The sequence below is a fragment of the Arvicanthis niloticus genome, chromosome 14 (assembly GCF_011762505.2).
Source record: "Arvicanthis niloticus isolate mArvNil1 chromosome 14, mArvNil1.pat.X, whole genome shotgun sequence".
Taxonomy (NCBI): domain Eukaryota; kingdom Metazoa; phylum Chordata; class Mammalia; order Rodentia; family Muridae; genus Arvicanthis; species Arvicanthis niloticus.
In genome coordinates this window covers 31971377-31996026 of record NC_047671.1, presented here as the reverse complement: position 1 = coordinate 31996026, position 24650 = coordinate 31971377, and the positions used below count along the sequence as shown (strand labels likewise).

Here is a 24650-nt window from a genome sequence, read left to right as displayed (position 1 = left end):
GGCAGGCCAGGCCAGACTCCAGCTGTCCTCTGACTTCACCTCCCTCTTCCCTTTACCCCATAAAACATGTTTAAATGGGGAAAATGTTAAAGTTCTGAAGAATTGTGTTTGTCATTAATAAAAAAAAGGAGTTTATGATACAGGCAGGTAATTTTTTGTTATATACACTTTTTATTGACATTTTTAATGGCAGTAAATGTGTTCAGTGCTATGAGTTAGCACATTTTACAGATATGACAGGAGCCTGTACTGGCCCCCATCAACTGCTATAACCAAAGGAAAAAAACTTTTCACTGACAGAGAAAACTAGCCAGTTTCTCAGGTCAGAGAGTGCATGAGCATCCAGGAGCCGTCTGGCAAACAGTATCAGGTTACTAATAAATGTTGCATAATTTGCTAGCTAAGTATTAGCCACTGGGAAAAGGCATGGCAGCTTTACGAATATTTGGTCCTAGCAGCAGCAGCTAAGTTTTTGGAAGCTGATTGTGGTTCTTGTCATTCTTATGCTATTGTTTATGGTGCTAACGGAGAGCAAAAGCTTCCTGTCTACGCTGGAATCAAAGTCTAATCATGTCGTTTGTGCCTGAGCCTCAGTCATGAGGTTCTCCTCAGCTAACTTGCTTGCTTGGTCTTTTAAGAATGTTCTGTTTATGTTGCTTTCGCTTCATTTGGATCTATTGATAGAGATAGAAGCAGGGGGCTTTTGCAGTTAGATGGAGCATCTTCCCTCATCAGCTCGTTCTGTTGATAAAGGGCAAAGTCTGGAGGGTTTGAGTTTCCTGTGATGCTGGACACAAAGCTGAGAGTTACTTCCCCTCTATTCTGTTCTGGTTGTCAGACACTGAACTAGAAGCTTTATTGATACCATCGTGTAAGGGCTGTGATAACCCTGCTGACAGATGAGGGGGAGAGGCCCTGGGGTCACTCACATGAATGCATGGTGGAGATTGCTCTAACAGTCTGCTCTGGCCTTTTACACAGTCTCATTCAGTCATAGCAGGGCTGAGCTGTATGGCTTTTTGGGTTTCCTGACAGACAGGAAGCAGTCTCACACAGAGGCTGATACTTGGACTAGAAGTCTTACACAGGACTGAAGACTTTCAGGGTGGTAGGGTACTGCTTTTGGTAGTGGTACCAACTGTGGTTTTCTTGGTTTTGATAGTGTTCAAGGAGATAATTTTGGATTTTGTCAAGAGGGTGCGGTAATTTAGAGGGCATTTGAAATACTGAGGGTGTCACTTGCTAATAAGAAGTAGAGTAGGTGGAGATGGGGCTGGAGAGATGGCTCAGTGGTTAAGAGGGGGGTTTTGCTCCTCCAGAGGACTCAGCTCTCCTAGTACCCATGCTGGGTGACATTCAACCATTGGTAACTCATGCTCCAGGGAATCCAACACCTAGCCTTCATAGGCACTTACACACACACACACACACACACACACACACACACACACACACACACACACAATTAAGAACAAAATAAATCTATTAATTATCTTAAAATTAAAGATAGTTTTATGTGTATGGGTGTTTGCCTGCATGGATATGTCTGTGCCACATACCAGAAGAGGACGTCGGCTCTCCCAGACCTAGAGGTATGGACTATTGGAGCTGCCATGTGGGTGCTGGGATTGAACCAGGCTCCTTTAGAAGAGCAGCCAGTGCTCTTAACCACGGAGCCATTGCTCCATTCCCAAATAAATATATTCTTTCTTAAGAAATGGGTGAGAGTAAATTATAAGGTTTCTTTTCATTTTCATACAAAGCTGCCTCCCTACTCAATGAGTTAATAATTTAGAAGAAATTAATACCTCTCTAAATCTTTAATACCCATGACTGAAATGTGCTTCCATTTTGTATTCAGCACATACTGGAACAGACTAAGTGTTAAGTCTCTGCAGCAGGTGGTGGGGACAGAGTAGGACACTGTCCCCATTGTGTTGCTTACAGTCTGGAGTGGGAACCAGAAAGCCAGTGTTAAAGTATTGTGATGTCTAGCAGTGAGTGCAGGGAGAGCTGCTCATTAGGAGTCCTGAGGAAACTGGAAAGACCCCTCAGGACCTGGGGAGGCACTGATGTGGAAGCTAGGGATTGGCCGGTAAAGACGAATTTCATTTCTCAATGGGAAAAATTAGTATGCAGTTTCCCTGAGAACCAGAAATTCATGTAAGTAGGGTGTAGAAATGAAAGGTTGAGGATTGCATCTTAGTCCTAAGGGACCTCGGGACTCAGAAGGAGTGACACAGACCTGGCTGCATCATACACATAAACAGACAGGAAGAGCAGCAGGACATTGGAAGGATGAAGGCAGCCCTTGGCCTGAGGTTTTCAGGAAGGAGAGGAGGTGGGCTAGGAAGGAGCCAGGGCCGACGGGGCCAGGGAAGGCTCTTTTGAAGAGTCCTGCTCTGGGTAGTCATGACATAGTGCCATTTGGACTTTGAGATGTCAGCTGGCAACGTAGAACTCTGAGGTACTGGAGACGAGGCAGAAGATGGGCAAGACTGCACGTGAACTGTAATAATCAGAGAAAATGAGTTAGCTAGGTTAGCGAAGCCTAACAAGTCTGTTGTCTTAGTGCCTGAGAGATGGCTTTTATTGTAGGGAGAGCCTGGTGTTAGTGAGATGCAGTGGAGTTAAGGTGCCAGCTGCTAGTGAGGGAGTGGACGCAACACAGGTCATGGTTTAAGCCACAAGAATGTTGACAGCGAGGGATCTTTACGATTGCTGTGCTGGTGCTTGAGGCAGAGCTTTGTATACAGTGGGGCAGCTGGGCAAGTGTTGTGTAGGGGTATGTGTGTGTGTGAGTTTGTGTACATGTGTGTGTACGTGTGTACTCAACGTCTGCATGAGTAGAGACCAAAGAAAAAGACTTGAGGTGGCCTGCCCCATCACTCTGTTCCTTATGATTCCTTCTGAGACACTGACTGAGCCTGGCTAGATGGGAGCTAGTGAGGCGCCCTGATCCCTCACCCTGTCAGCTCACCCTGTCAGCCCCACCTCCACAGCACTGTCCTCCCTGCTGTGTGCGGCAGGTGTGGGCCGCCATCTGCACTCTGCACTCTGCACGCCAAGCACTCTTCCCCTCAGCCTTGGGCCATGCCTCCAGCCCTCAGGAGACAGGCACAGTGTGTTTGTGCCTGGTGCTTTCGGAGGCCAGAAGACTGTGTTCTATTCAGGTTGTAGATGGTTGGTTGTGAGCTGCCATGTGTGTGGTTGCTGGCACTGAACCTGAGTCCTCTGGAAGAGGCAGCAAGCATACTTGAATGAATGGTCTTGAGCAAACTGGGACATGTTGCTTAGCTAAGAAAGAAAGGCTCTTCTCTCTGGGCTGACCTGCAGTGTGTCTCCGCCCCGAGTTTGAGTCTGTTCTCAGATACATATTGGCTTTCATCTTTTCTAAGGTGAAAGCCTTTCTCAGCCCTTTACCAGGTTCCTTGCAGCCAGCAGGGTTGCTCTTTGGGTTCCCTTGGATTTCTTTCATCTTTGGTAGTTTCCGCTCAGCTCAGTTCAGTGTTGACTAACATAGGGGCGCCTTCCCTGAGTGCTGACTCAGACTTTTGTGATGTGTGCCTTGAAATCCGGGCCCCTGTGAGCATCCAGGTGCATGAGTGCAGTTCAAGGGCTTGGGCTGAGGTGGCTGCCTTCATTTCCTTTTGTCTGTATACCCCAGAGTGAGTGGCATTGTTGACTGGCTGCTGTACAGTGGAGTTGAGTGCTTTCCTTCTGCTTCCCAGCATAGTTAAATGTTGGCAGGTCCACTTAGATCGTCAGAATTAAGTATTTAAAAGATTCCTTGTCTGCTGCAAATGCTTTCATGACATGTTAGCCCATGTGACTAGTAGAGAAATGATTTTATTATATATTAGTACATAGTTTGATCTTTACACCCATAGGATTCAACTGAAAATACACAAAAGGTACAGTTATACTAATCATGTAAGGACTCCTGTCCTATTCACCAGATATAGCAGAACAACCATTCTATGGGATTTGCATTGTCTCAAGAGGTGATTTAAAGTATAGAAGAGGATATGTATAGGTTATATGTAACATGTTTATATATCACTTGTGTAGTATATAAACACATAATATGTATCTATAATCCAGTACTTTGTAGAAGGAAGTTTTGGTTTTGGTTATCTGTGTAAGAGGGGTCCCAGAACCAATCCTTTATTAACATGGATGAGAGAAATGCTCTGTGGTTCAGGTTCAGTCTTAGTATTTTCCTAATTTTAATTTGATTTGTTGGGGTTAGCTTGTTTCTTACTGTACTCTGCATTTGTCAGCGGACAGTTTGCTTTACCTTTCGTAGCACGTAGTACTTTGCATGTGTCAGAGGAGACCCTTCTCATGGGAATTGTGTTCACAAGACTAAGATTCTCCTGGGTATTTTGTATATTATGTGTATTTTAATCGCAGGAGAAAGTTCATTAGTTTTCCTCATGAGAAACACGGTGGCTCAATGTCCCTTTTCCTGTCACATAGTATTGAAAATGATCCGTAACACCAGAGGAAACTCGTCTTATCATGAAACTTGAGCCTATTATGAAATCAGATTATTTGGTTTTAGGAAAGCAGATGTGTTTATTTTGGGAACCTGGTCTTTGTCTCTAGTTTGGAGCAAACCTACTGGTTCAGTCTCCTGAGTGCATTTTAAAATCTTAAGCTCAAAGTTTATTTCTTCTGTGAGTCCAGACCATGTGTAGATAATCAAGGCAAGTAGACCCTGAGCTCTGATTGTAAGCCCCCAGAACATTTGCTGTCTGAGTGAATGTGCCAGTGTTGTGGAGGGCAGCTGCCTCGATGCAGCTGTTCAGAACCACCTTATGGTGGATTAGAACAGGATAGATTGGCTTAGTTCTCTAGGTAGAATGGCCCTGACCCCTGCAGTTTCTTGCTGTTTCATGTGTTTATTGTTACAGTTGGGTATGGCAAAGCTTGCTTATGATCTCAGCATTTAGGAGATGGAGGCAGGAGGATGATCATGTTCAATGCCAGATTCTTATATGTATAGTATGTCTCTGTGTATGTGTCTCCATATATATATAGTGAAAGGATAGCTTGACTGCACTCATAGTATAAAGTGTTATGAAATCAATATATAAAGCTGGATCATGGTGGCTCATGCCTTTAAACCAGCAATTAGGAGGCAGAGGCAGGTGAATTTCTTAAGTTTGAGGGCAACGTAGTCTACAGAGCGTGTTCCAGGACAGCCAGGGCTACAGAGAAACCTGTGTAAAACAAAACATACATACATACGTACGTACATATGTACATACATACATACATAAATACATACATTATAGAGTCAAGAAACCAAAGAGGAACATGTTTACTGACATGATAGGCTTACATGATAGTTCATTTTCAGATGGCTATTATTGCCAGATACTAGGTCTTCAAGATTTTCTAAAGAGCTTTTTATTGAGATTTTCTTTTTTGTGGATGGTCCCACTTTGTAGTTCTGGCCAGCCTGGAATTCATTTGCTATATGAGACTTGACTGGCTTCTGCCTCCCAAATGCTCGGATTAAAGATGTGTGCCACCACGTCCAGCTTCACTGAGCATTTACTCCACTGAGTAGTCCTGTGACTTTGTTGTAACTGGAGTAAAACTGTTCCAGAGTAGAATACCTAGGGGAGTGTAGGGCGTGGAGCCAGTGCTGATACACCCTGTTTCAGAGCCCAGTGTATCTGCTGCTAAAGCTGGGGTGTAACGGTGATCTGAAACCAAGTCAGGGGGCTCTGCTCATCGGGCCCCCTGAGCACATCCACAAGTACAGAGGTCAGTGTGCCTCCCTGCAGAGCAGCAGTTGGTTCCTCCCTTTATAGTGGCCTTATGGTGAGATCCATGTTTCCAGTGTTAATGTTGTGGACCGTGAAGGAGGAGAGGAGCCATGTGTGAACACAGAAAAGGGAAGCACATGGGATTTGGAAAGTACTGAGTAACTACGTGGACTTAGTTTTGTAGTCTTTCAGGCCCTGGGGAGTGGGTGTCTTCCAGCCAGGCAGTGTTAGTTCTGTTAGGAAAGGACAGCTACACCCTGTCGCTGTCGAGTCTGCTGTAGAATGTGAATGGACAATCGCCGGCTGATTATTTCTTTAACAATCAGGTTAGATGTATTTAATTGCTTAATGTTTCTTCTGGTAAAATTCAAGCTTTCTTGAAAGGAAAGCTAACTTTGAGGGTGGAAATCCTTTATCAGAATAGAATGCCAACTACATTTTATAAAACTGCTTGGCTCTTGGATGTAGTTGGGGTTTTGGTTCTTGTGAGGAGTGTCTGAAGAAATGTTTTATGGCTTGTTTTCAGTAGTGTGCATATTTGTAGCGTTAGATTCATGTGCTGAATTTAATTGAAAACGTTATGATCTATCTGGAGTTAGAAGCCGTTGAGTTAGGCTGATCAACAGCACCGTACAAGTCTCCAGCCAAGGAAGAGTCAGAGAAATGTACTGTAGCACCTCGATTGCTGCTTTGAGTTTGATTCCTGTCTAAGCTGGTCTCTTCTTTGACAGTATCAGATGTCATACTGCTTAAGTGATACAATGTGTTTCAGAATTCAAGTCTGTAGCTTCTGTACTTCTGTACTGACTGTCCATGCCATGTTTCATGAATGAGAAATAAGAAAATAATTAGAAACCTATGACAAGATTATGTTCAGGTTGTTAACTCATGGACTGAATGGCCTCCTATGCCCTTGGCATTGGCCACTAGTCTGACATAAAACTCACTGGTTGGAGATGTGTGTAATCTTAAGAATGTTTTCATGATTCATCGACATTGGCAGGATGAGAGGGAGGAGAATTGGGGAAGTGAATTTCAGAGGTGATAAAAGTATTACAGCCTTCTTCTTAAAAGACATTTTCTGCAGGATGAAAGGCCAGGGTGAGGCTTTGGGGAGGGTATTTTGGTACTGTAATTGCACTCTGGGATCTATATGACAGGCATGCACTCTTACTGAGTACTCCACAGCCTCAGGTTCATTAGGTATTTTAGCAAGACCATTGCTATCTTCAGGTTTGCTGTATAGAAAATTCAGGAATAATAAAAGAGGCCCTGCCCTTCTTTGGGTCTTCAGTCTTTTGAGGGAGCCAAGCATCCCACATAGAGGGATCTGTGTCTTTAGTGTAACATCAGTGTGCTACACGTATAGACGTGGCCGTGGGCTCTCCTCCCTTTATCAGAGGCTCGCTGGAGCCACCCACATTTCTACTGTTAATGTTGGGACTGAAGGAGGAGAGGAGAAAGATGCCTGCATGAATACAGAACAGTTACTTGGAGTTGGAAGGTACTTGGGATATAAGGACAGCTGCAGGGAATGTGTGCCACCAGCTTCCCTGCAGGCATGTCCACAAATGTATTCTTTTACTAAAGCACCAGACAGCTGCAAGCCTAGACCCTTAGTAGCACTCAGTTATGTTGGTGTTTGGTTCTAATGCTTTGCTTCAGTCATCAATCTGTATGTCCAAATGCTAAAGGTCCTTGTCCCCAATTGGTTTTTGATCGATTAATAAATATGCCAGTGGCCAATGGTTGGACAAAGGGAGACGGGGAAGGACCCGTAGAGTTACTGGGGCTGTGATGCAGGAGAGAGGAGGAGATAGAGGATCCCCATGACTTGGGAGAGATGGATGAACATCGAGCTGTAGGAGATAAAGCCAACAAGCCATGTGAGATTTTGGATAAATGGCCACTGTCCACTTCCCTGATTTGCTCTAGGGTAGCAGGAGAAGGTTTAGGAGTGTCCAGCCTTTGAACCAGCCAAGACATTTTAAAAATAAGCTTTGTGTGTGTGTGTGTCTGTGTGTCTGTGTGTCTGTGTGTCTGTCTGTCTGTGTCTGTCTGTCTGTCTGTCTGTCTTTGATGGATCCAAAGAGTGGCTGTAACACAGTTAAGTGACTATGTTGCCAATTTTAGGAACTTGACTGAGGCCTTTTTCTGTTTCTAACTCATGTACCTATGTATATATCTGAGTGGCAGGAGCCAGGAGCCCTCCCTGAGGTGCAATACAGGCCTGATGTCTTACTTTAAGAGAAGACCCTGCTGGCTTGCAGGGTAGATCTTGATTGGTTGAGTCTCAGAGTAAATTTGGTCCTGTGACCAGAGGGGGGTCATCACTTCACACTGACTTAAAAAAATTTTTGTTATATGTCTGTGGTGTTTTGCCTGCTTGTATGTCTGTACACCTGTGTGCAGTGTCCTTGGAGAAAAGGGTGTCAGGTCCCCTGGGACTGGAGTGACTTGCAGACAGTTACCATGGGGCATTGGGACTAGAACCTAGGTCCTCTGGAGAAGCAACCAGAGCTCTTAAACTGAGCCACATGAAGATAGTAAAGGTCTTTTTGGTGAGTGCAGACTTTTATCTTTGGAATGATAAACTAGTAAGCCTCAGGTCCTTTGGAGTCATTTGGGTTTTATAGGCCTATCTGGATGTTTGGGTTTTACTAATCATATTAAGCCTTCTCACAATGTATTAGCTCCAGTTCGTGTGTGTGTGTGTGTGTGTGTCTGTGTGTCTGTCTGTCTGTCTGTCTGTCTGTCTGGGTGTACTGTAGTAGTTGTGAATGGGAATAGTTTTTCAAATTACATACTGAGACTAGACTAGTTCCTTGAGTCTGTCATAGGAACTCTGCTTTCTTGGGTACCTGCTTAGAGTCTGCATAGTCACATGTCTATGTATTGATGTCTCCCCCCTACCCCCCATGGAGCCATGAAATGACTACTATTAATTTCTTTGGAGAGTTTAACTTCTTCATTTTTTATCATTATAACTTTCTAATGTTCAAATTTCAAAAATCTGTCAATTGGGTTTCTCTGGAAAGAGCTATTATAGGTTTTTATGTACTCTTAGAGAGAAGAAAGGGCCATGTGTTTAAAATAAGAGCTAATTTTTCCCCCAGGGGGCAAAGTTAATTCCCCCTGCCCCCCCCCCCCCCCCCAGACAGGTTTTCTCTGTATAGCCCTGGCTGACCTGGAACTCACTCTGTAGACCAGGCTGTCCTTGAACTCAGAAATCCACCTGCCTCTGCCTCCCAAGTGCTGGGATTAAAGGTGTGTGCCACCACTGCCTGGCAAGGTATTCTGTCTTAACTTGGTGTGACAAGGAGTTCTGATTTCTGCATGTATCACTCCACTGCATCAATGCATCAATGCATCAATGCATCAATGCATCAATGCATCAATGGGTGCATGCATAATGATACCATGTAGAAAGAAAGAACATGGTCATTTTATAGCCTGCTGTGTGTAGGCTCATGGCCCCCGCCAGAATCAGTGCTGTGCTCTGTATTATAAACTAGGCAGTGCTGTAATATTTTCTCTAACTAATTTGTGCTAGTAGCTTTTGTAAATATTATGTAAACTATAAGATGTGAATAGATTGGGGGGGGGATTTGCTTTCTATGAACGAGTATTTTGCTTGCATGTATGTCAGTTTGCCACATGTATGTCTGTTGCTCCCAGAGGTCAGAAGAGGGTTCTACTGGAACTGGAGTTAACAGAGTTAGGGACACGGAGATGCTGGGAATAAAATCTGGGTCCTCTGCAAGAGCAACAAATGCCCCACTCCCGAGCCATCTCCAACTTCTCATTTTTTTTATTTTTAAAGTGTAAGGACTGGAAACATATCTTAGTTGGTAAAGTGCTTGCCTTGCATGTGTGAAACCTTAGGTTTTGTTTCCAGAACACAGTAAAACCGGTGTCCCTATGTGTCTGTAATCCTGGCACTTGGAGATGTAGGCAGGTAGATCTGACTTCAAGGCCGTCTTTGGCTAAGTAGCTAGTTCCAGGCTGACATGGGCTACACAAAACTTTTCTCAAAAAAGAGTCGTTTCCCTTTGATTCTAGGTATGTGTGATCTGTATTCCGCTTTGGCCATTTTATTGTGAAATAAAATTGTGGTTCTTTCACAAGCTTTTGCATGAGTTTGTTTGCCTGTGATTGACCAGGATTGGAGACGACGACAACGACGACGACTACTTCTCCTTCTCCTTCTCCTTCTCCTTCTCCTCCTCCTCCTCCTCCTCCTCCTCCTTCTCCTTCTCCTCCTCCTCCTCCTCCTCCTCCTCCTCCTTCTCCTAAGATTTATTTATTTCATGTATGAGTACACTGTTGCTCTCTTCAGACACACCAGAAGAGGGCGTCAGATGCCATTACTGGTGGTTGTGAGCCACCATGTGGTTGCTGGGAATTGAACTCAGGACTTCTGGAAGAGCAGTCAGTGCTCTTAACCACTGAGCTATTTCTCCAGCCCAGGATTGGATTCTTTCTTTAGGAAAGGTGTATGTCTTTCTGTGTGTCAGTGTGTGCGTGCCTGCCTGCTTGCCTGTCTGTCCTGTGTGTCTGAAAATGTATGTACATGTGCACATGTGAGTGTATCTGTCTGAGAATGTATGAGTATGTGCACATGTGAATATAGGTGCACCCAGGGTCCAGAAGAGAGCGTCAGATCTCTTGGAGCCGGAGCCATGTGTGTTTGAGATTCTGGTTCTAGACCTCAAGATTGAGCAGAAAGTGAACCTAACCATCTCTCCAGTCCACACATAAGACTTTTGTTTCAAGTCAAATTTAAACAGTGGCTTTGTCCCTTCTGGGCCAATTTTCAGCTAAAGCCTGCCATCTTGTGGCCCTAAAAATACAGGACTCAGGACAAAAGATTCTGTTGAGACTATGACTGCCATACCACAGAGAGTAAGGGGGTCTTCTCATTAAATTAATAAATTACCATTGAGTCAATTTCTCTAACATTAGCAATACACCAGTTTTAACTAAGAGCAAGAATTCAAGGTCTTGACATTGTGAAGACTTTCCTGTGTAGTTAATGATAAAAATTTATTTAAATTGCAATCATTATGTCTTTTAAAATGTAATTGTCCACATAATTATTCCCTGAGTTTGGTGGCACACATACCTTTTACTCTAACTATACTTGGAGGCATTCTAGGATCTCTGAGTTTGACACCGGCCAGATTCACATACAGAGTTCCAGGTTAGTTAGGGCTGCATAGTGCGGCCTTTATATGGATTAACTCTATATAATGATATTACTTTTCTAACATAGAACTCCCATATAACTAGGGAAATTTCAGATCACCTCTTATGCTAGAAATAGGTACTTGCAAAGCTTCTTGCCACCGGTTAGCTGTTACTAATAGCAGAGATCTTATGTGAATGAGTGTTTTTGCTGGCATCTATGTCTGTACCCTGCATTTGTATCTAGGGCTTATGGAGCTGGAAGAAGGTGTCTGATCTCATGGAACTGAAGTTAATAAATGACCACCATATGGGTGTTAGGACCTGAACATGGGTCCTCAGAAAGAGCAGCCAGTGCTTTTAACCCTGAGCCATCTTTTTAGTCCCCAGAGACTGGGTCTTTGTCCCACAGTCATTAGTTAACATGTGATGGGGGGGGGTGGGGCCAAATGTCGTCTACCCAGACTGTCCCTGGCAGGGTTATCCTCAGGCAGCTGGTGTTGAAGTTGCTGTGGTTTCTCCCTTAAGCAGGCAGGAAGTCCTCAAGGTTGTGATGGTGTTCTTCTGATATTACAGTTATGCCAAGAAGGAATCTGATCTCAGTGGAGCCCAGATCAAGCTTCGAGAGTATGAGGCGGCGTTAAACTCTAAGGATGCAGCACTGGCTACTGCCCTTGGGGACAAAAAGAGTTTAGAGGGAGACTTGGAAGATCTAAAAGATCAGATTGCCCAGGTAAGATTCTGCCCTGATCTATGTTTGGCTAGTTAGTTGGTAGTTGTAAGTCATGAACTGTGATTGATTGTTTTTCTTTAACTAACTAACTAACTAGTTAATTTTGCAGCCGTATTTGTGTTCTTCGGTGGCTTCCCCAGAGGGCAGTCTAGGTAGCTGCATGCAGAGCGTGGCAGCTCCTCCTCCCTGTCTGGTCTGGGCTGTTTAGATCTCCATGCTTTCCTGGGCGCACTCCCCTCCCTCTTCTATCAAAGCTTGTTTCATTCTTGCACCAGACACAAAGTGGGAAGAGAGGTCATTGCACACTGGAAACATGAAAGTGCTTAGCTAAAAATTTTTAGTTTGGATTTTGAGACACGAAGGCTTGACTTCTTCATTGACGACATTGATAGGTGATTTGATGTGATGCCCTGGGGTAGAACCAGCAAATGATCCCAAAGTTTAAATGATATAATCTTGTTAATAAATACAAAGGAACTTTAATGCCTGATATGAGTCATATCTTAAATTATTACTAAAGAAATGCCATATAATTTTTATCATTCTTTATCCTTATAGCTGGAAGCATCCTTATCTGCCGCCAAAAAGCAGTTAGCAGATGAAACTTTACTTAAAGTGGATCTGGAGAATCGTTGTCAGAGCCTTACTGAGGACTTGGAGTTTCGTAAAAATATGTACGAAGAGGTAACTGTATAAAGATTTTCTTTTTCTTTCTTTCCCCTAAGACAGGGTTTCTCTGCGTAGTCCTGGCCATCCTGGAACTCCCTCTGTTGACTAGGCTGCTCTCAAACTCAGAGATTTGCCTGGCCTGCTTTGCGAGTACTGAGATTAAAGGTGTGTGCCATCACTGCATGGCAAATGTTTCCTTTTAAAGGAAATAGACTGGGCGTGGTGGCTCATATCTGGAATCCTAGCATAGGAAATTTAGGATTTTCAGGGTCATCCTTGCCATGTGATTAGTTTCAGAATAGCCTGGGCTACTTAGGGCATTGTCTCCAAAAACCACGGACTGCTGAGATGCCTTCTCAGGTAAGGCATCTACTGCTGAACACAACAGGCTCAGTTTGATTCCCTAAGCCCACACTGTGGAAGGAAAATCTGCCCCTGCAGATTGTCCTCTGACCTCTGTGGGTACGGGTCATTTGTGTGTGTCAAAGCCCCCGACACAAAAGACAAAAACAAACAGAAGTATTATTTTTTGCTGTAAGGAAAGGTAGCTAAATTCAGAGATGGTAGGATTTAGGGATAGGAGATGCTTTACAGATAACTATACAAGATGTTTTCCCCTTTTAATGATAAAGACAACAATGAAGAAATATGCAGGAAAAATACACAGTACTAGGCATTAGGTAGGTGATAAAATAAGTACCTAACCTGTGAGGTCTTGGGTTCAATCCTCTGCGCTGTACAAAGATACACAAACACTTTGAGCTACAGTGCCCCCTTGTGGCTTCCTTAATTATTCACTCTCAAGAAAATATGTTCATAGTGAGAGCTAAAACAGACAATTTTTATTAATGGGTTTATGTACCTAGCCACAGTTTGTCTGTCCCAGGTTATTTGGTGTGTGTGTGTATATATGTGCACGTGCGCACATGTGTTTTTTGAGACAAGGTTTCTTTGTGTAATAGGCCTGGCTATGCTTGAATTCACTGTTTACCAGCCTGCCTCTGCTTCCCAAGTGCTGGGATTAAAGGTGTGTATCACCACTGCCTGGCAGGACATTTCTTAAAACAGTGAAGGATCTCAACTGTTACTTGTTTACTTGTGTTCATTAGTCAAGAGACATTGCTATGGACAAGACCCTGCCTGCATACATTGTTACTGGTAGTGTAACATCAAATTCTAAGAGGAGTCAGGGAAGCTATTACTGTATCTAAGAAAATGTCTTTTTTAGAGGTGTCCATAGGAATTGCCAGTTTAGGGACACAAACTGTTTGGTGTTTGGTGTAGTGTATTGTCTAGGTACCTACAGTTGCATGGCACTTTAAAAAAATCACCAGGCCATTTCTGGCCATCAGAAATGACATAGCTGTACCCCTGAGAAGAGCTGAGGATTTCCTGGGACTTGAGGTACTGCCATTATGTCATTAGTCCCACTGCAGGTCTTCTGCTTGAAAACTAAAAGGCAGCAGTGTAATCGTGGACCTGTTCTGGGTCAGGACGGACACGGAGGTTAGTGTATGAAGCCTGAGATGGCCCGGAGTTACTCAGGCTGCTGCTGCTAGGGCGGCTCTTGTAAGCAGCTTGGTTTTATGCTATTTTTCTCCCTGCAGGAGATCAATGAGACAAGGAGGAAGCACGAGACGCGTCTGGTGGAAGTGGACTCTGGGCGTCAGATTGAGTATGAGTACAAGCTGGCTCAGGCCCTGCATGAAATGAGAGAGCAGCACGACGCGCAGGTGAGGCTGTACAAGGAAGAGCTGGAGCAGACCTACCACGCCAAGGTGAGCTTGCCATGGGTTTGTGTGCACGCTCAGTCAGTACCTCAGTCACACTCACAGCTGAAGGGGGGGAGGTCGTTTTCTAGATTTTTTTTTCTTCTAAGATTTATTTATTTATTTATTTATTTATTTTATGTATATAGGTATTTTGTCTGTACATTTGTATACAAGAAGAGGGCATTGGATTCCATGAAGCTACAATTATAGATGGTTGTGAGGGCTGTGGGTGCTGGAAACTGAGCCTGGCTCCTCTGGAAGAGCAGCCAGTACTTTTAACTGCTGAGCCATCTCTCCAGCTCCAGCAATCATTTTTAAAAAGCCAGAACAAGGGCCAGAGAGAGGATGGCTCAGTAGTTTAAGAGCATTGGTTGCTTTTCCAGCTAGACGTTATGAAGTCAATTCCCAGCACCCAGATGGCATCTCACACCCATCTATAATAGTAGTCGTGTGGGATCTAGTGCCTTCCCCCTGCATTCAGTGTGGTGCACAAATATATGTGTAAGCAAAATGCCCACACACGCAAAATACCCATACACACACAATAACGGACCAAAAAAAAAAAAAAAAAAAAACTTTAGGAAGTTTAAAAAATGATTTTCTTTAGGAATAAAATAAAATGGATATTTTCTTACTCTAGCTTCATATAGGCTAGGATGGAGATGACAACGGGGTCATTCCAATGTTGTTAGACATAAGGCGTATGCCTGTGTCTGGTCTCCCATGTCATATCTGAGGAGTTAATCCCATGTGTCTCAAATACTTTCCTCTCCCAGATTCGACTGGTACCTTCCTACAGACTGCTTCTATTTTTGACTTCCACATTGCTGTGTCTGTAGATTGTCACTCCCTGTGGGTGGTTTTTGCTTTGTTTTATAGAGGGGCCAATCGGAAAATCTGACAGTGTTCTCTTCAGAGGTGTGGAATCATCCCACTTACATGAAGAGATCACATGATATGTCTTGGTTTTGTTTGCAAATGATTTTTTTCTCACATGTTAAATATTATATGAATTATTAGTTGAAGGCAGTGTTAGAAAATGTGGTGAGGTTATTTTAAATAGTTTCCATTGCTTGGACTACACTGTTCATGTAGGGTGTGAGTCATTTAATGAGGTGGTTATGAGCATCCCACACAAGAGGTCATACCAAAGAGTTCCTGCAGCTGCCAGTGCCTGCTGAGTACTGCCATTAAACTATGACAAGAACTCTCATCTCTGTGTCTGTCTGTCTCTCTCTCTCTGTCTGTCTTTTACTCTTCAGTTACTCCCCCCCCCCCCCCCCACACACACACACACACTTGGAGATGTGGGCATTGTTTTCTGAGACCTGGTTTTGCTTCTGAAAGGAAGAGTCTCGGGTTAGAGTTGGTTTGGAATATAGAATGCTTCCTTCGCAGACATTGCTACAGTCAAGTTTCTATTGTGTCTTTGCTAGTGCTATCCTAGACAGTTAAAGCTTAGTGGATGAATATTGAAAGAATAAACTGACTTAATGACCTAGATATATAGAAATTGTTTAAATTCATAGTTTTAGAAGTGAGTCTGAAGAGACAGGTGTATGGTGATGTACGTCAGCAAAGCAAGCATGTTTTCCTGTTTCATCATCCGGTTACCAGAAGGGCTTGGGTTTAAAAGGTCTTGGTGAATCATGCTTCCTCATTTCTTAGTTCCAACTTACCAGGTAAGGCTGACTGTGGCTTCCTGTCCTTACAGCTTGAGAATGCCAGACTGTCCTCAGAGATGAACACTTCCACTGTCAACAGTGCCAGGGAAGAACTGATGGAGAGCAGGATGAGGATTGAGAGCCTTTCCTCACAGCTTTCCAACCTGCAGAAAGAGGTAAGTAGGCATCTTCCTGGGAGCAGAACTGGGCTTTAACTGGAAGGCTGGCCACCCGTGCCATCAGTGTCTGCCTGCTGCTACTTTTCCTTTGTCCCAGGTGAGACATACTTTCTCCTCCAGGCTTTCTTTTGTATAATGCTTTTCTGGATTTTTTTTTTTTTCATCGCATAAATACTGTGAGGCTTTGTGGTGGTGCACACGGGTATTCCCACCCTCTGAGGGGCAGAGATAAGATGTCTGCAAATTCAAGATCCGCCAGGTTTCCATAGTGAGATGCTGCCCCAGAATCTCCCCTCCTCCCCAAACACTCAGTGTACGTCAGCAGGCCAAGCATTCATGCTTTTCCTGTTTCACAACAGTAACGTAAGTTAGTGCTGAGGGAGACCCATTAGCCCTGACTAAGTTGGCTATGCAGAGACCTAGTGCTAACTCTGTCACAGGATGCAGAGCTGTGCTGTCTGTCTCACTCTGCAGTACAGCTCCCACTCAGTTTTTGTTCACACTTGGAAACCAAAACCATACTCAGATTGTGAGTGGTGAAATACCTTCCTAAATTCTCCCTGTAGTTGAAATACGTAGTGGTTATGAATTTCTATATTCATTAATAGTCAATCACTAGTGTACCTCAGTGACGAGTGACTGCATCGCTCTTTGTGCTGCCCGGCTGCCTGCTGTGTTGACATGTTCCAGGTGAAGTGGAGTAGGCCTAGACGAGGCTTCAGGTCAGCTTTATTCTGAAAGTGACACACGTGTGGAACCATGCATGGATTCAGCACTGCTTGCCCCTGTCTTTAGTTATATAGGAAGTAACTTTAGCCTTTATTTTCCTGAGGATAAAAAAATCCTGTTCAAACTTTATTGTCATTTTATTAAACAGGTTTTTCTTTCTTTCTTTCTTTCTTTCTTTCTTTTTTGTAAAATCTTTTTAGGTATAAAATCATTTATTGTGAGGTTTAGAAAATAAAGCAGAAAACGAGTCACAAAATGGTGTGATAAATCAGTTAATTAGAGACTTTACGGTGTTGCCTTGGGTGTTTATTACCTGTTATAAAATTTTAAATTATTTAGAATTAGTTTGTTCTGCTAGTATTTTGAAGTTCCGTGTAACAATGGACTATCCACTTGATTAAACCATAGACCAAGGTGAGTTTAATTACTTGCCCCAAGGCTTCAGGGTAACAAAGGGTTTCTCTCTTCCTTCCCAATATTCCCTTTATATCTAACTCTTACTGAAAATTGTCTTTGAGAAGTTTGTTCTCTGTTGCACCATCTGTCTTAGTCCTCTTGGGCTGCTATAACAAATGTTACAAACTACTTCCCCCAAGTTTGAGATGATCTCTCTTGTCTCCCTCCTCCCGCACCCCCTCCCCGCAACTTCAGGCCCCCATGGTTGCTCAGCAAGCACTTCACTGAGTGAGCTAGTGAGATTCACTGGCAGCGCCAGAGAATCTTTCTAGCACTCAGACTCTGGAAACTGCTACTACATCTGTATCATAATGAATCAGTATCACTGTATTAGGAATTATAAATAAAACCTGGGGCTAGTGTGATGGCCTAGTGGGGGTTAAAAACACTTAGTTCTCTCTTAGAGGATCTGGGTTCAGTTTCCAGCACCCATAGGACGATTCACAAACCATCTATAACTCCAGTTCCAGGGGATCCAACACTCCTCTTCTAATCTTTGTTGTGAGCATCAGGCACTCGTGTTACTTGGCACATATACATGTGTGCAGGCAAAACTCTCAGATCCATAAAAATAAATGAATGTCTTAAACAATAAAGAGATCACACGATGTCAGGCATAGAGCTGGGGTGCTGAGGCAGGATCTTGGAGGTAGCATAGTTCCATTCCTCCTTTGTGTAGTGGGTACTGGCTTAGTCTAGTGGTGGCTGGCTGTCCAGGAGTGGATGGCAGGTCTGGAAAGCACGTGGGTCTAATCTCATAGTCTTTACAATTCTACATAGGTGCAACTGGATACATAATGTAAAGCTTAAACATTTACATCTAAAATAATGAAACAACTTATAATGGCTTAAAAAGTCTTTTATACCTAGGTTGATCTTCACTCTAATTTTGTATTAAAAACGTTTTTATACCTAGATTGATCTTTACTCTTAATTCTGCATTATCGAAAGCTGTATACAATAGAGACATTTCCATATTTTGTCTCAGTGCTTACCTCTAAGTCTTGAGTAGTTTATGGCTTGTTGGTTTTTTTTCAAACTTGTATGTGCATATATGTGGTGTGTGTATAGAGGCACACATAGGGGTGAGAGAGGATGACTCGTAGCAGGTGACTGCCTCCTCCTCCTCTGTGGATTCTGCAAACTGTGCTTCGTGTGTCAGGTTTGGAGCAAGCACCATCTACCCACTGAGGCATCTCTCCAGCCCACTTACTGCTGTTTCGTGGCTTATTCTATCCTTGACCCCCCCCCCCCCCACAATGTGGAAAATAAAGTGACGACAAGGTGTTTTAGAAAGGAAATAAAAATAAGCAGAGCACGTCTGGGGAGTGGATACCTCATAGCACGTCCTCTGTGTGCAGTTCAGGTTATCTGAGGATGTAGTATAGTTTTTCCTATTTAATTGAGTCTGCACCAGCTAGCTGCCTTTACAGCTAGCTGTAAAGGTCAGAGGACTACTTTCCCTCCTTTTGCTATGTGGGTCCCATGGATGGAACTCTGGTTGTCAGGCTTGGTGCTAAGTGGCCTTTACTGGGTGAGCTATTTCACTGGCCCTGTACTGGTGTAATTTTAGATTCCTAGTGAAATAGGAACAAGACAGTTCTCCTCTGCCTTGCCTGGTTTGCCTGTTGGTAGCATCTTGTATTACCATAGGACATTGCTCAAACTCAGAAACTGGCAGTAGCATACTGGTGACTAGACTGCAGTCTGTTTGGGATGCACCAGAATGGGTCTGGTGTCCCATTAGATCCTCTTCAGCTTGTTTGTCTGCTTGTAACATGATTAGACAGGCTGTGGGTTTCACGTGCCTGTTCTGTCACATCAGGGACCATGTGGAATAACTGGGGATGTTTGATTGTAGTAGCATTGGCTAGGTTTATTAACTGTTAATAGAGTCTTTTTTTTTTTTTTTTTTTTAATTTCCTGCTGTCTGGCCCACCCAGACAAGAGTAAATATAAGGTCCCTGTCTTAGAGAGGCAGATGTGTATTGAGTAGCACTCTGTTAGGAAGGGTTTTTCTCCTCACCCCCTCTACTCCATCGGTGGACTGCGTGCATTTTTTAAATCTAGCGCTACATTGTTGGTTTGGCTCACATGGTTCTACTGTTGGGACTGCTGTAAGTTTCAGTGCTGTGTGACAAGTAGTCAGTACTTACTACTTTTAAACTTTGTTTTTAGTGTGCGTGTGCGTGTGCATGTGGTTTATGCATTTGAGTATAGATGCCTTTGGGAACCAGAAGAGGGCCTTAGATTCTCTAAGGCTGGAGTTCAAGTGGTTGTGAGGCCCGCAGTGTTTGTGCTGGGGACTGACTTGGGACCACAAGAGCTCCTAACCGCCAAGTTCTCTAGCCTGGCCACTTTTTTTTTTGGAGGTTTTCTTTTCTTGTGTTGCTGCAGATTGAAGCCAGGGCCTTGGTCATTCTATGCAAGTATTCCACTACTGAGTCAACCCAGTAACACCTTACGACCTGGTTTTGTAATGTGCTTTTAGGTTTACCACGTATTTCCTCTGCTGTGATAGATAGAATCATGCATTTCTCTAAGAAGTCCTGGTTCTTTTTACTGGAGAATGGAATGTGAATGTAAGGCCAGGACACTGAACGCGCACTGCTGTCTCAGCTGCGCACTGCTGTCTCAGCTTCTGGGCCTTCTCGTGGAATAGGTTGTGTGCACACACTCATTCTCATAGACCAATGTTGCACACATGAATATGCAAACTTAGTATAGCCACAATCTAACTGGTTTTCTGTCTAGTGATATATGTATTTTAGTATCTGTACTCATTGAGTAGAACTGCTCTTTAAAGGGTTCTTCTCCCCTGTAAGCAGGAATTCATGCACTTTTCTCAAGTCTGGTATTACAGGGGTTTGGGGGTGGGGTGGGGGTGTCTTTTTTTTTTTTTTTTTTTTATTTCCTCAGTCCAGGCAGCTTGGTTTTTATCATCAAGCTCCTTGCACAGCCCATTATGTGTTTAAAAGTTGAGCCTGTACTTGTTGAAGAAATGCAGCTCAGCAGTGCAGCATTTATTGCAGCGTCTTCCTTCCAGTTTTCAACAGCGGGCCCCTTCCTCTGCCGCTGGTGCGGAGTGTTGGGATCCTGGGGCCTTGGCTTCTCCTTTTGATCTGGTTGCCCTTCTGAGGCCTCTGAGATGAAGCATAGGTGATTGCCCTAACCCAGTGAGCTACAAGGTTTTAAGGATGAACTTTGCAATGTAGGATGTGTGAGTTGTTTCATTCTGTATTCCAAATACAGCTTCAATATCTCTGGCAATTTTTATACATCTCTCTGTAGCACGTGTGCTTTGTGTGTTAACCAAACCAAGAGATGATGGGGTCATCCTAATGAGACTCTGGTGCGTTCAACATGGCAGCCAGAAACCCTTTCCTTCTGTTTTTAGAAAGTCCCTCGCAGTTTTTCAGAGTATTCTCACACATCCTTTTATGCCCCTCTTGTGAAGGAATATGCTGGCATTCTGTAGTTAATTGGCACTTTTGAAGTGAGAACCTTGTAGGAAAGTCGACTTGAGGTTTCCAGAGCTGTAAACATTCATTTGGCTAATACTGAAAACTTATGTGTAATTTTAAAGCTTTAATGTGAGGAATATTTCTTTGTAGGCTTTTGTTACCCCAAACTTTTATGGGGTGGGGGGCAGGGTTTCAGCTCTGGCTGTCCTGGAACTCATTTTGTAGACCAGGCTGGCTTCTAACTTACAGAGATCTATCTGCCCGTGCCTCCCGAGTGCTGCCATTAAAGGCATGCACGATTGCACCCGGCCTACCCAAAACTTTAAGAGATGTGTTTAATATTTTAAGGATTTGGGAATTTAATTTAATTAATTGCTCATAGTCAGGATCTTGTGGGTTAAGACTGTGGGACTGTATTTGCTTTCTAGTTCACAAGGTGGTTTAAAATAGCTGCCTTGTGCTCACGGCGAAATGGTCCTAGAAAGTAAATGTGTTTCTTTGACTCTGAAGTCTAGAGCATGTTTGGAAAGGATTCAAGAATTGGAGGACATGCTTGCTAAAGAGAGAGACAACTCGCGCCGCATGCTGTCTGACAAAGAGAGAGAGATGGCGGAAATAAGGGACCAGATGCAGCAGCAGCTGAATGATTACGAACAGCTGCTCGACGTGAAGCTGGCCCTGGACATGGAGATCAGCGCCTACAGGAAACTCTTGGAAGGCGAAGAAGAGCGGTAAGGGGCTCGGGGCTCGGGGCTCGGCGTCCCGGGCCAGACAGGCTGGTTTTTGTTTTCGTGTTACTCCCTCCCCCATCTCTCTCTCTCTCTCTCTCTTTTTTTTTTACTATCCAGTGTTTTAGGACTGCTCCAGGCTAGCACCTTGTGTCTCAGAGGTATTTGCAGCAGAGTGAGACACTTATAAATGGTCCATGGTAAAGAACAGCCAAACAGGGATCTCAAGCATTTGAAAGCATCAGATGAAAACCCAGTGCATTCTCCAGCATGGAGAACTGTTCTGCAGTGCACGTTTCCCAACGGATCAAACGGAAGGAAATTGCATATTAAATGCTTACTTTTAAGGAAAATGAAACATTCCTTTTATAAAGGAGGAAAGCAACTTGGAAATTTCCCTGTCATTAGTTTTAACATCCGGTGATAAGTATAAATAGATCTTAGTCATTACTTTTAACTATCAGGTTGGCCCATTCACGTGTTTTAGTAATGCAAATTGAAGATCCCAGCAGCACTAAATGCTGCTTTGGTTAAGGCCACTATTGGCTGTGTGTGACATGGCGAGGGAGGGACTCCTGCTTCACAGCTGCCTGTGTGGGCCAAAGCCTAGGTGAGTCAGGTGCCTGTTCATCCACACAACCTTCTTTCCCACGCAGGTTAAAGCTCTCTCCAAGTCCTTCTTCCCGGGTGACCGTGTCCAGAGCATCGTCCAGTCGCAGCGTGCGCACCACCAGGGGAAAGCGGAAGAGAGTTGATGTGGAAGAGTCGGAGGCGAGCAGCAGTGTCAGCATCTCCCACTCTGCCTCAGCCACTGGGAACGTGTGCATTGAAGAGATAGATGTTGACGGGAAGTTCATTCGCTTGAAGAACACATCTGAGCAGGTAAGGAGTCTATCAGCTTCTCAGGCCTGGCTTTGCAGACCGCCTGGCTGCTGTCGTGGGTAGTAATAGCTATCCATCTTTTGTATGTGTCAGTAAGTCTAAAGCCTTTAGGTAGGGGTGATAGGAATGGTGTCCATGTTACAGCTGGTGTGGCCAGAGGAATCACCTTTGCTTCTACCCTGTTGGGTTCAGGAATTGAGTTGGTTATCAGCACTGGTGGAAACACCCTTACCCATGGAGCCACCCTACCAGCCTAAGATTTTCTTTGTTAATCTTGCTTTATAAAGCTGCGTTCCCCTTCACCATAGACTTAGCCCGTCCATTTCATGAAAGCCTTGTCTCTTTTTTGTTTGTTTGTTTGTTTTTTTGTTTGTTTTGTTTTTTGATTTTTTTTGACACAGGATTTCTCTGTGTTGCCCTGGCTGTCCTGGAACTAACTCTGTAGACCAGGCTGGCCTGGAACTCAGAAATACACCTGCCTCTGCCTCCCAAGTGCTGGGATTAAAGGGGTGCACTACCACTGCCCGGCTGTTCTTTTTTTTTTTTTTTTTTAAGATTTATTCATTTTATGTATGTGAGTACATCATTGCTGTCTTCAGACACAATGAATGATGAGAAGAGGGCATCAGATCCCATTACAGATGGTTGTGAGCCACCGTGTGGTTGCTGGGAACTGAACTCAGGTCCTCTGAAGAGCAGTCAGGACTTAACCTCTGAGCCATCTCTCCAGCCCTCATGATGTTCTTTTCAAAGATAGTTTTCCTTAGCTGGTGAAGGTGAAGTTGCAGCTATCAATAAAAGCTTTCTGGAAAGATGCGGGTGCAGGCTCAGGTATGTTCAACTCTTAAAGGTCATGAGTGACTAGATGCTCGTGATTGGATTTATATAGAAATATTGACAACACGAGTCTCCATCTTGAAAGTTTATGTGAATAGGAAGTATCCACTTCAGGGATTTCTAAGGTTTAGAACTTGGACTTTAAAGAGCTCTGTGGCTCTGATGGGACTCAGAGGATGTAGGGTGGTGTTGGGAAAGCAGGGAATGGGGCGCAGTGGGGAGAATGTCACTTTAAGTAGAAAAATGTTTGGGGTCTGATAAGAATTGCAAGATCACTCCCTGTTCCTGTTGTCAATTAATCTGTACTCAAATCTACCCAGCTACCTGCCCCAGTGTTCTGGTTCCCAAAGGGAAGAAAGACTCACACGTGCAGTCTCTGTAGTTTAATACGTTTTAAGAGCTTACCGGCTGGGCCACTCCAAAACCTCCATGTGGCTAACACTCCCCACCGATATTTGTTGTCCTAGCCCCAGTCTGTCCCCATCCCTCCGGGGATGCTCTTCCCGGGCTCCTCCATGTTGGCTGTCTCTCTGTTGTGCACTTCTCAGGTGTGGCAGCTACTCCTTTTCTGCATGGTGGCTAACTCCTTCCTTCCTCCTCTCTAGGTCTCTTGCCCAGGAATCCTAACAGTCCCTCTTCTGTCTGCTTGCTCAGCCATTGGCTGCCGGCAACTTCATTTACCAATGAAAACCAATTGGGGGCAGGGGCCCTCAGTGACCATGTGGATTCTCCTGCAATTTTGGGGACCAGATTAACATAGTATAACAGCATTAGGCCAAATCCACAACAGCGCGCCTTCTCTCCAGCCGTTGTGTGTTGATGTGTGTTTAAGTAAGTTCCATAGCACAGCCAGTTCCAGGAGGGTCTGGGCTCTAGGCCAGGTTGGCCCCAGCCTGGAAACAGAGAAGCTATCGCTCTCCTGATGTTTCCAGGTTCCAGAGACACAGATACCAGGAGTGTGCAGGCCTAGCGTGGAGCCTTCCTGCTTTGCTGTCCCCGTGGCTCCTCCCTGGGCACGCAGGGCTGGGGCTGGTAGTGTCGGCTAGGGCTGGCGTGCTGACTGCTTTCTGTGGCTCAGCTTTACTCCCTCAGTAATAGTTTATCTGGGCAAAACTGTCACAGATGTAAGAGACAAAAGAAAATTTTCCTCCTTGTCTTTGTTAGTCATAAGTGTCTATGATTTAAAAACAGAAAGCCATCAGATCATAGGAATTTGTTTGTGGTTTCCATGGCTGCCTTGTGCTGTAAATCTTAAGGACCCATATAACTGAGCAGCGAACATGATCCTTGGGTGTAATTTTCATCTCCTCGGTTTTGTCCCTTTTAAAATTCTTCCTGGTGGGTGCAGTGTTCATGACATTGCTTTTTGCAAAGAGCCTGTATGGGGCCGTGGGTTTGATTATTTCATAGTTTATGTGTATGTGAAGTGACCTTGTTATACTGTGTTTGTGACTAGGATCAACCAATGGGAGGCTGGGAGATGATCAGAAAAATTGGAGATACGTCAGTCAGTTACAAATATACCTCAAGATACGTGCTGAAGGCCGGCCAGACTGTTACAGTAAGT

General features: G+C 44.1%; 1 protein-coding gene across 1 annotated transcript in view; it reads left to right on the top strand.

The window, feature by feature from the left end:
* Positions 1–24650, top strand: part of Lmnb1 (lamin B1) — a 41354-nt gene that overhangs the window by 7031 nt on the left and 9673 nt on the right. Inside the window, exons 2-8 of the mRNA XM_034517774.2 lie at positions 11547–11703; positions 12262–12387; positions 13980–14150; positions 15859–15984; positions 21147–21367; positions 22021–22246; positions 24540–24644. Coding sequence (XP_034373665.1) covers positions 11547–11703; positions 12262–12387; positions 13980–14150; positions 15859–15984; positions 21147–21367; positions 22021–22246; positions 24540–24644 — 1132 coding nt within the window. The remainder of the gene's footprint in view (positions 1–11546; positions 11704–12261; positions 12388–13979; positions 14151–15858; positions 15985–21146; positions 21368–22020; positions 22247–24539; positions 24645–24650) is intronic.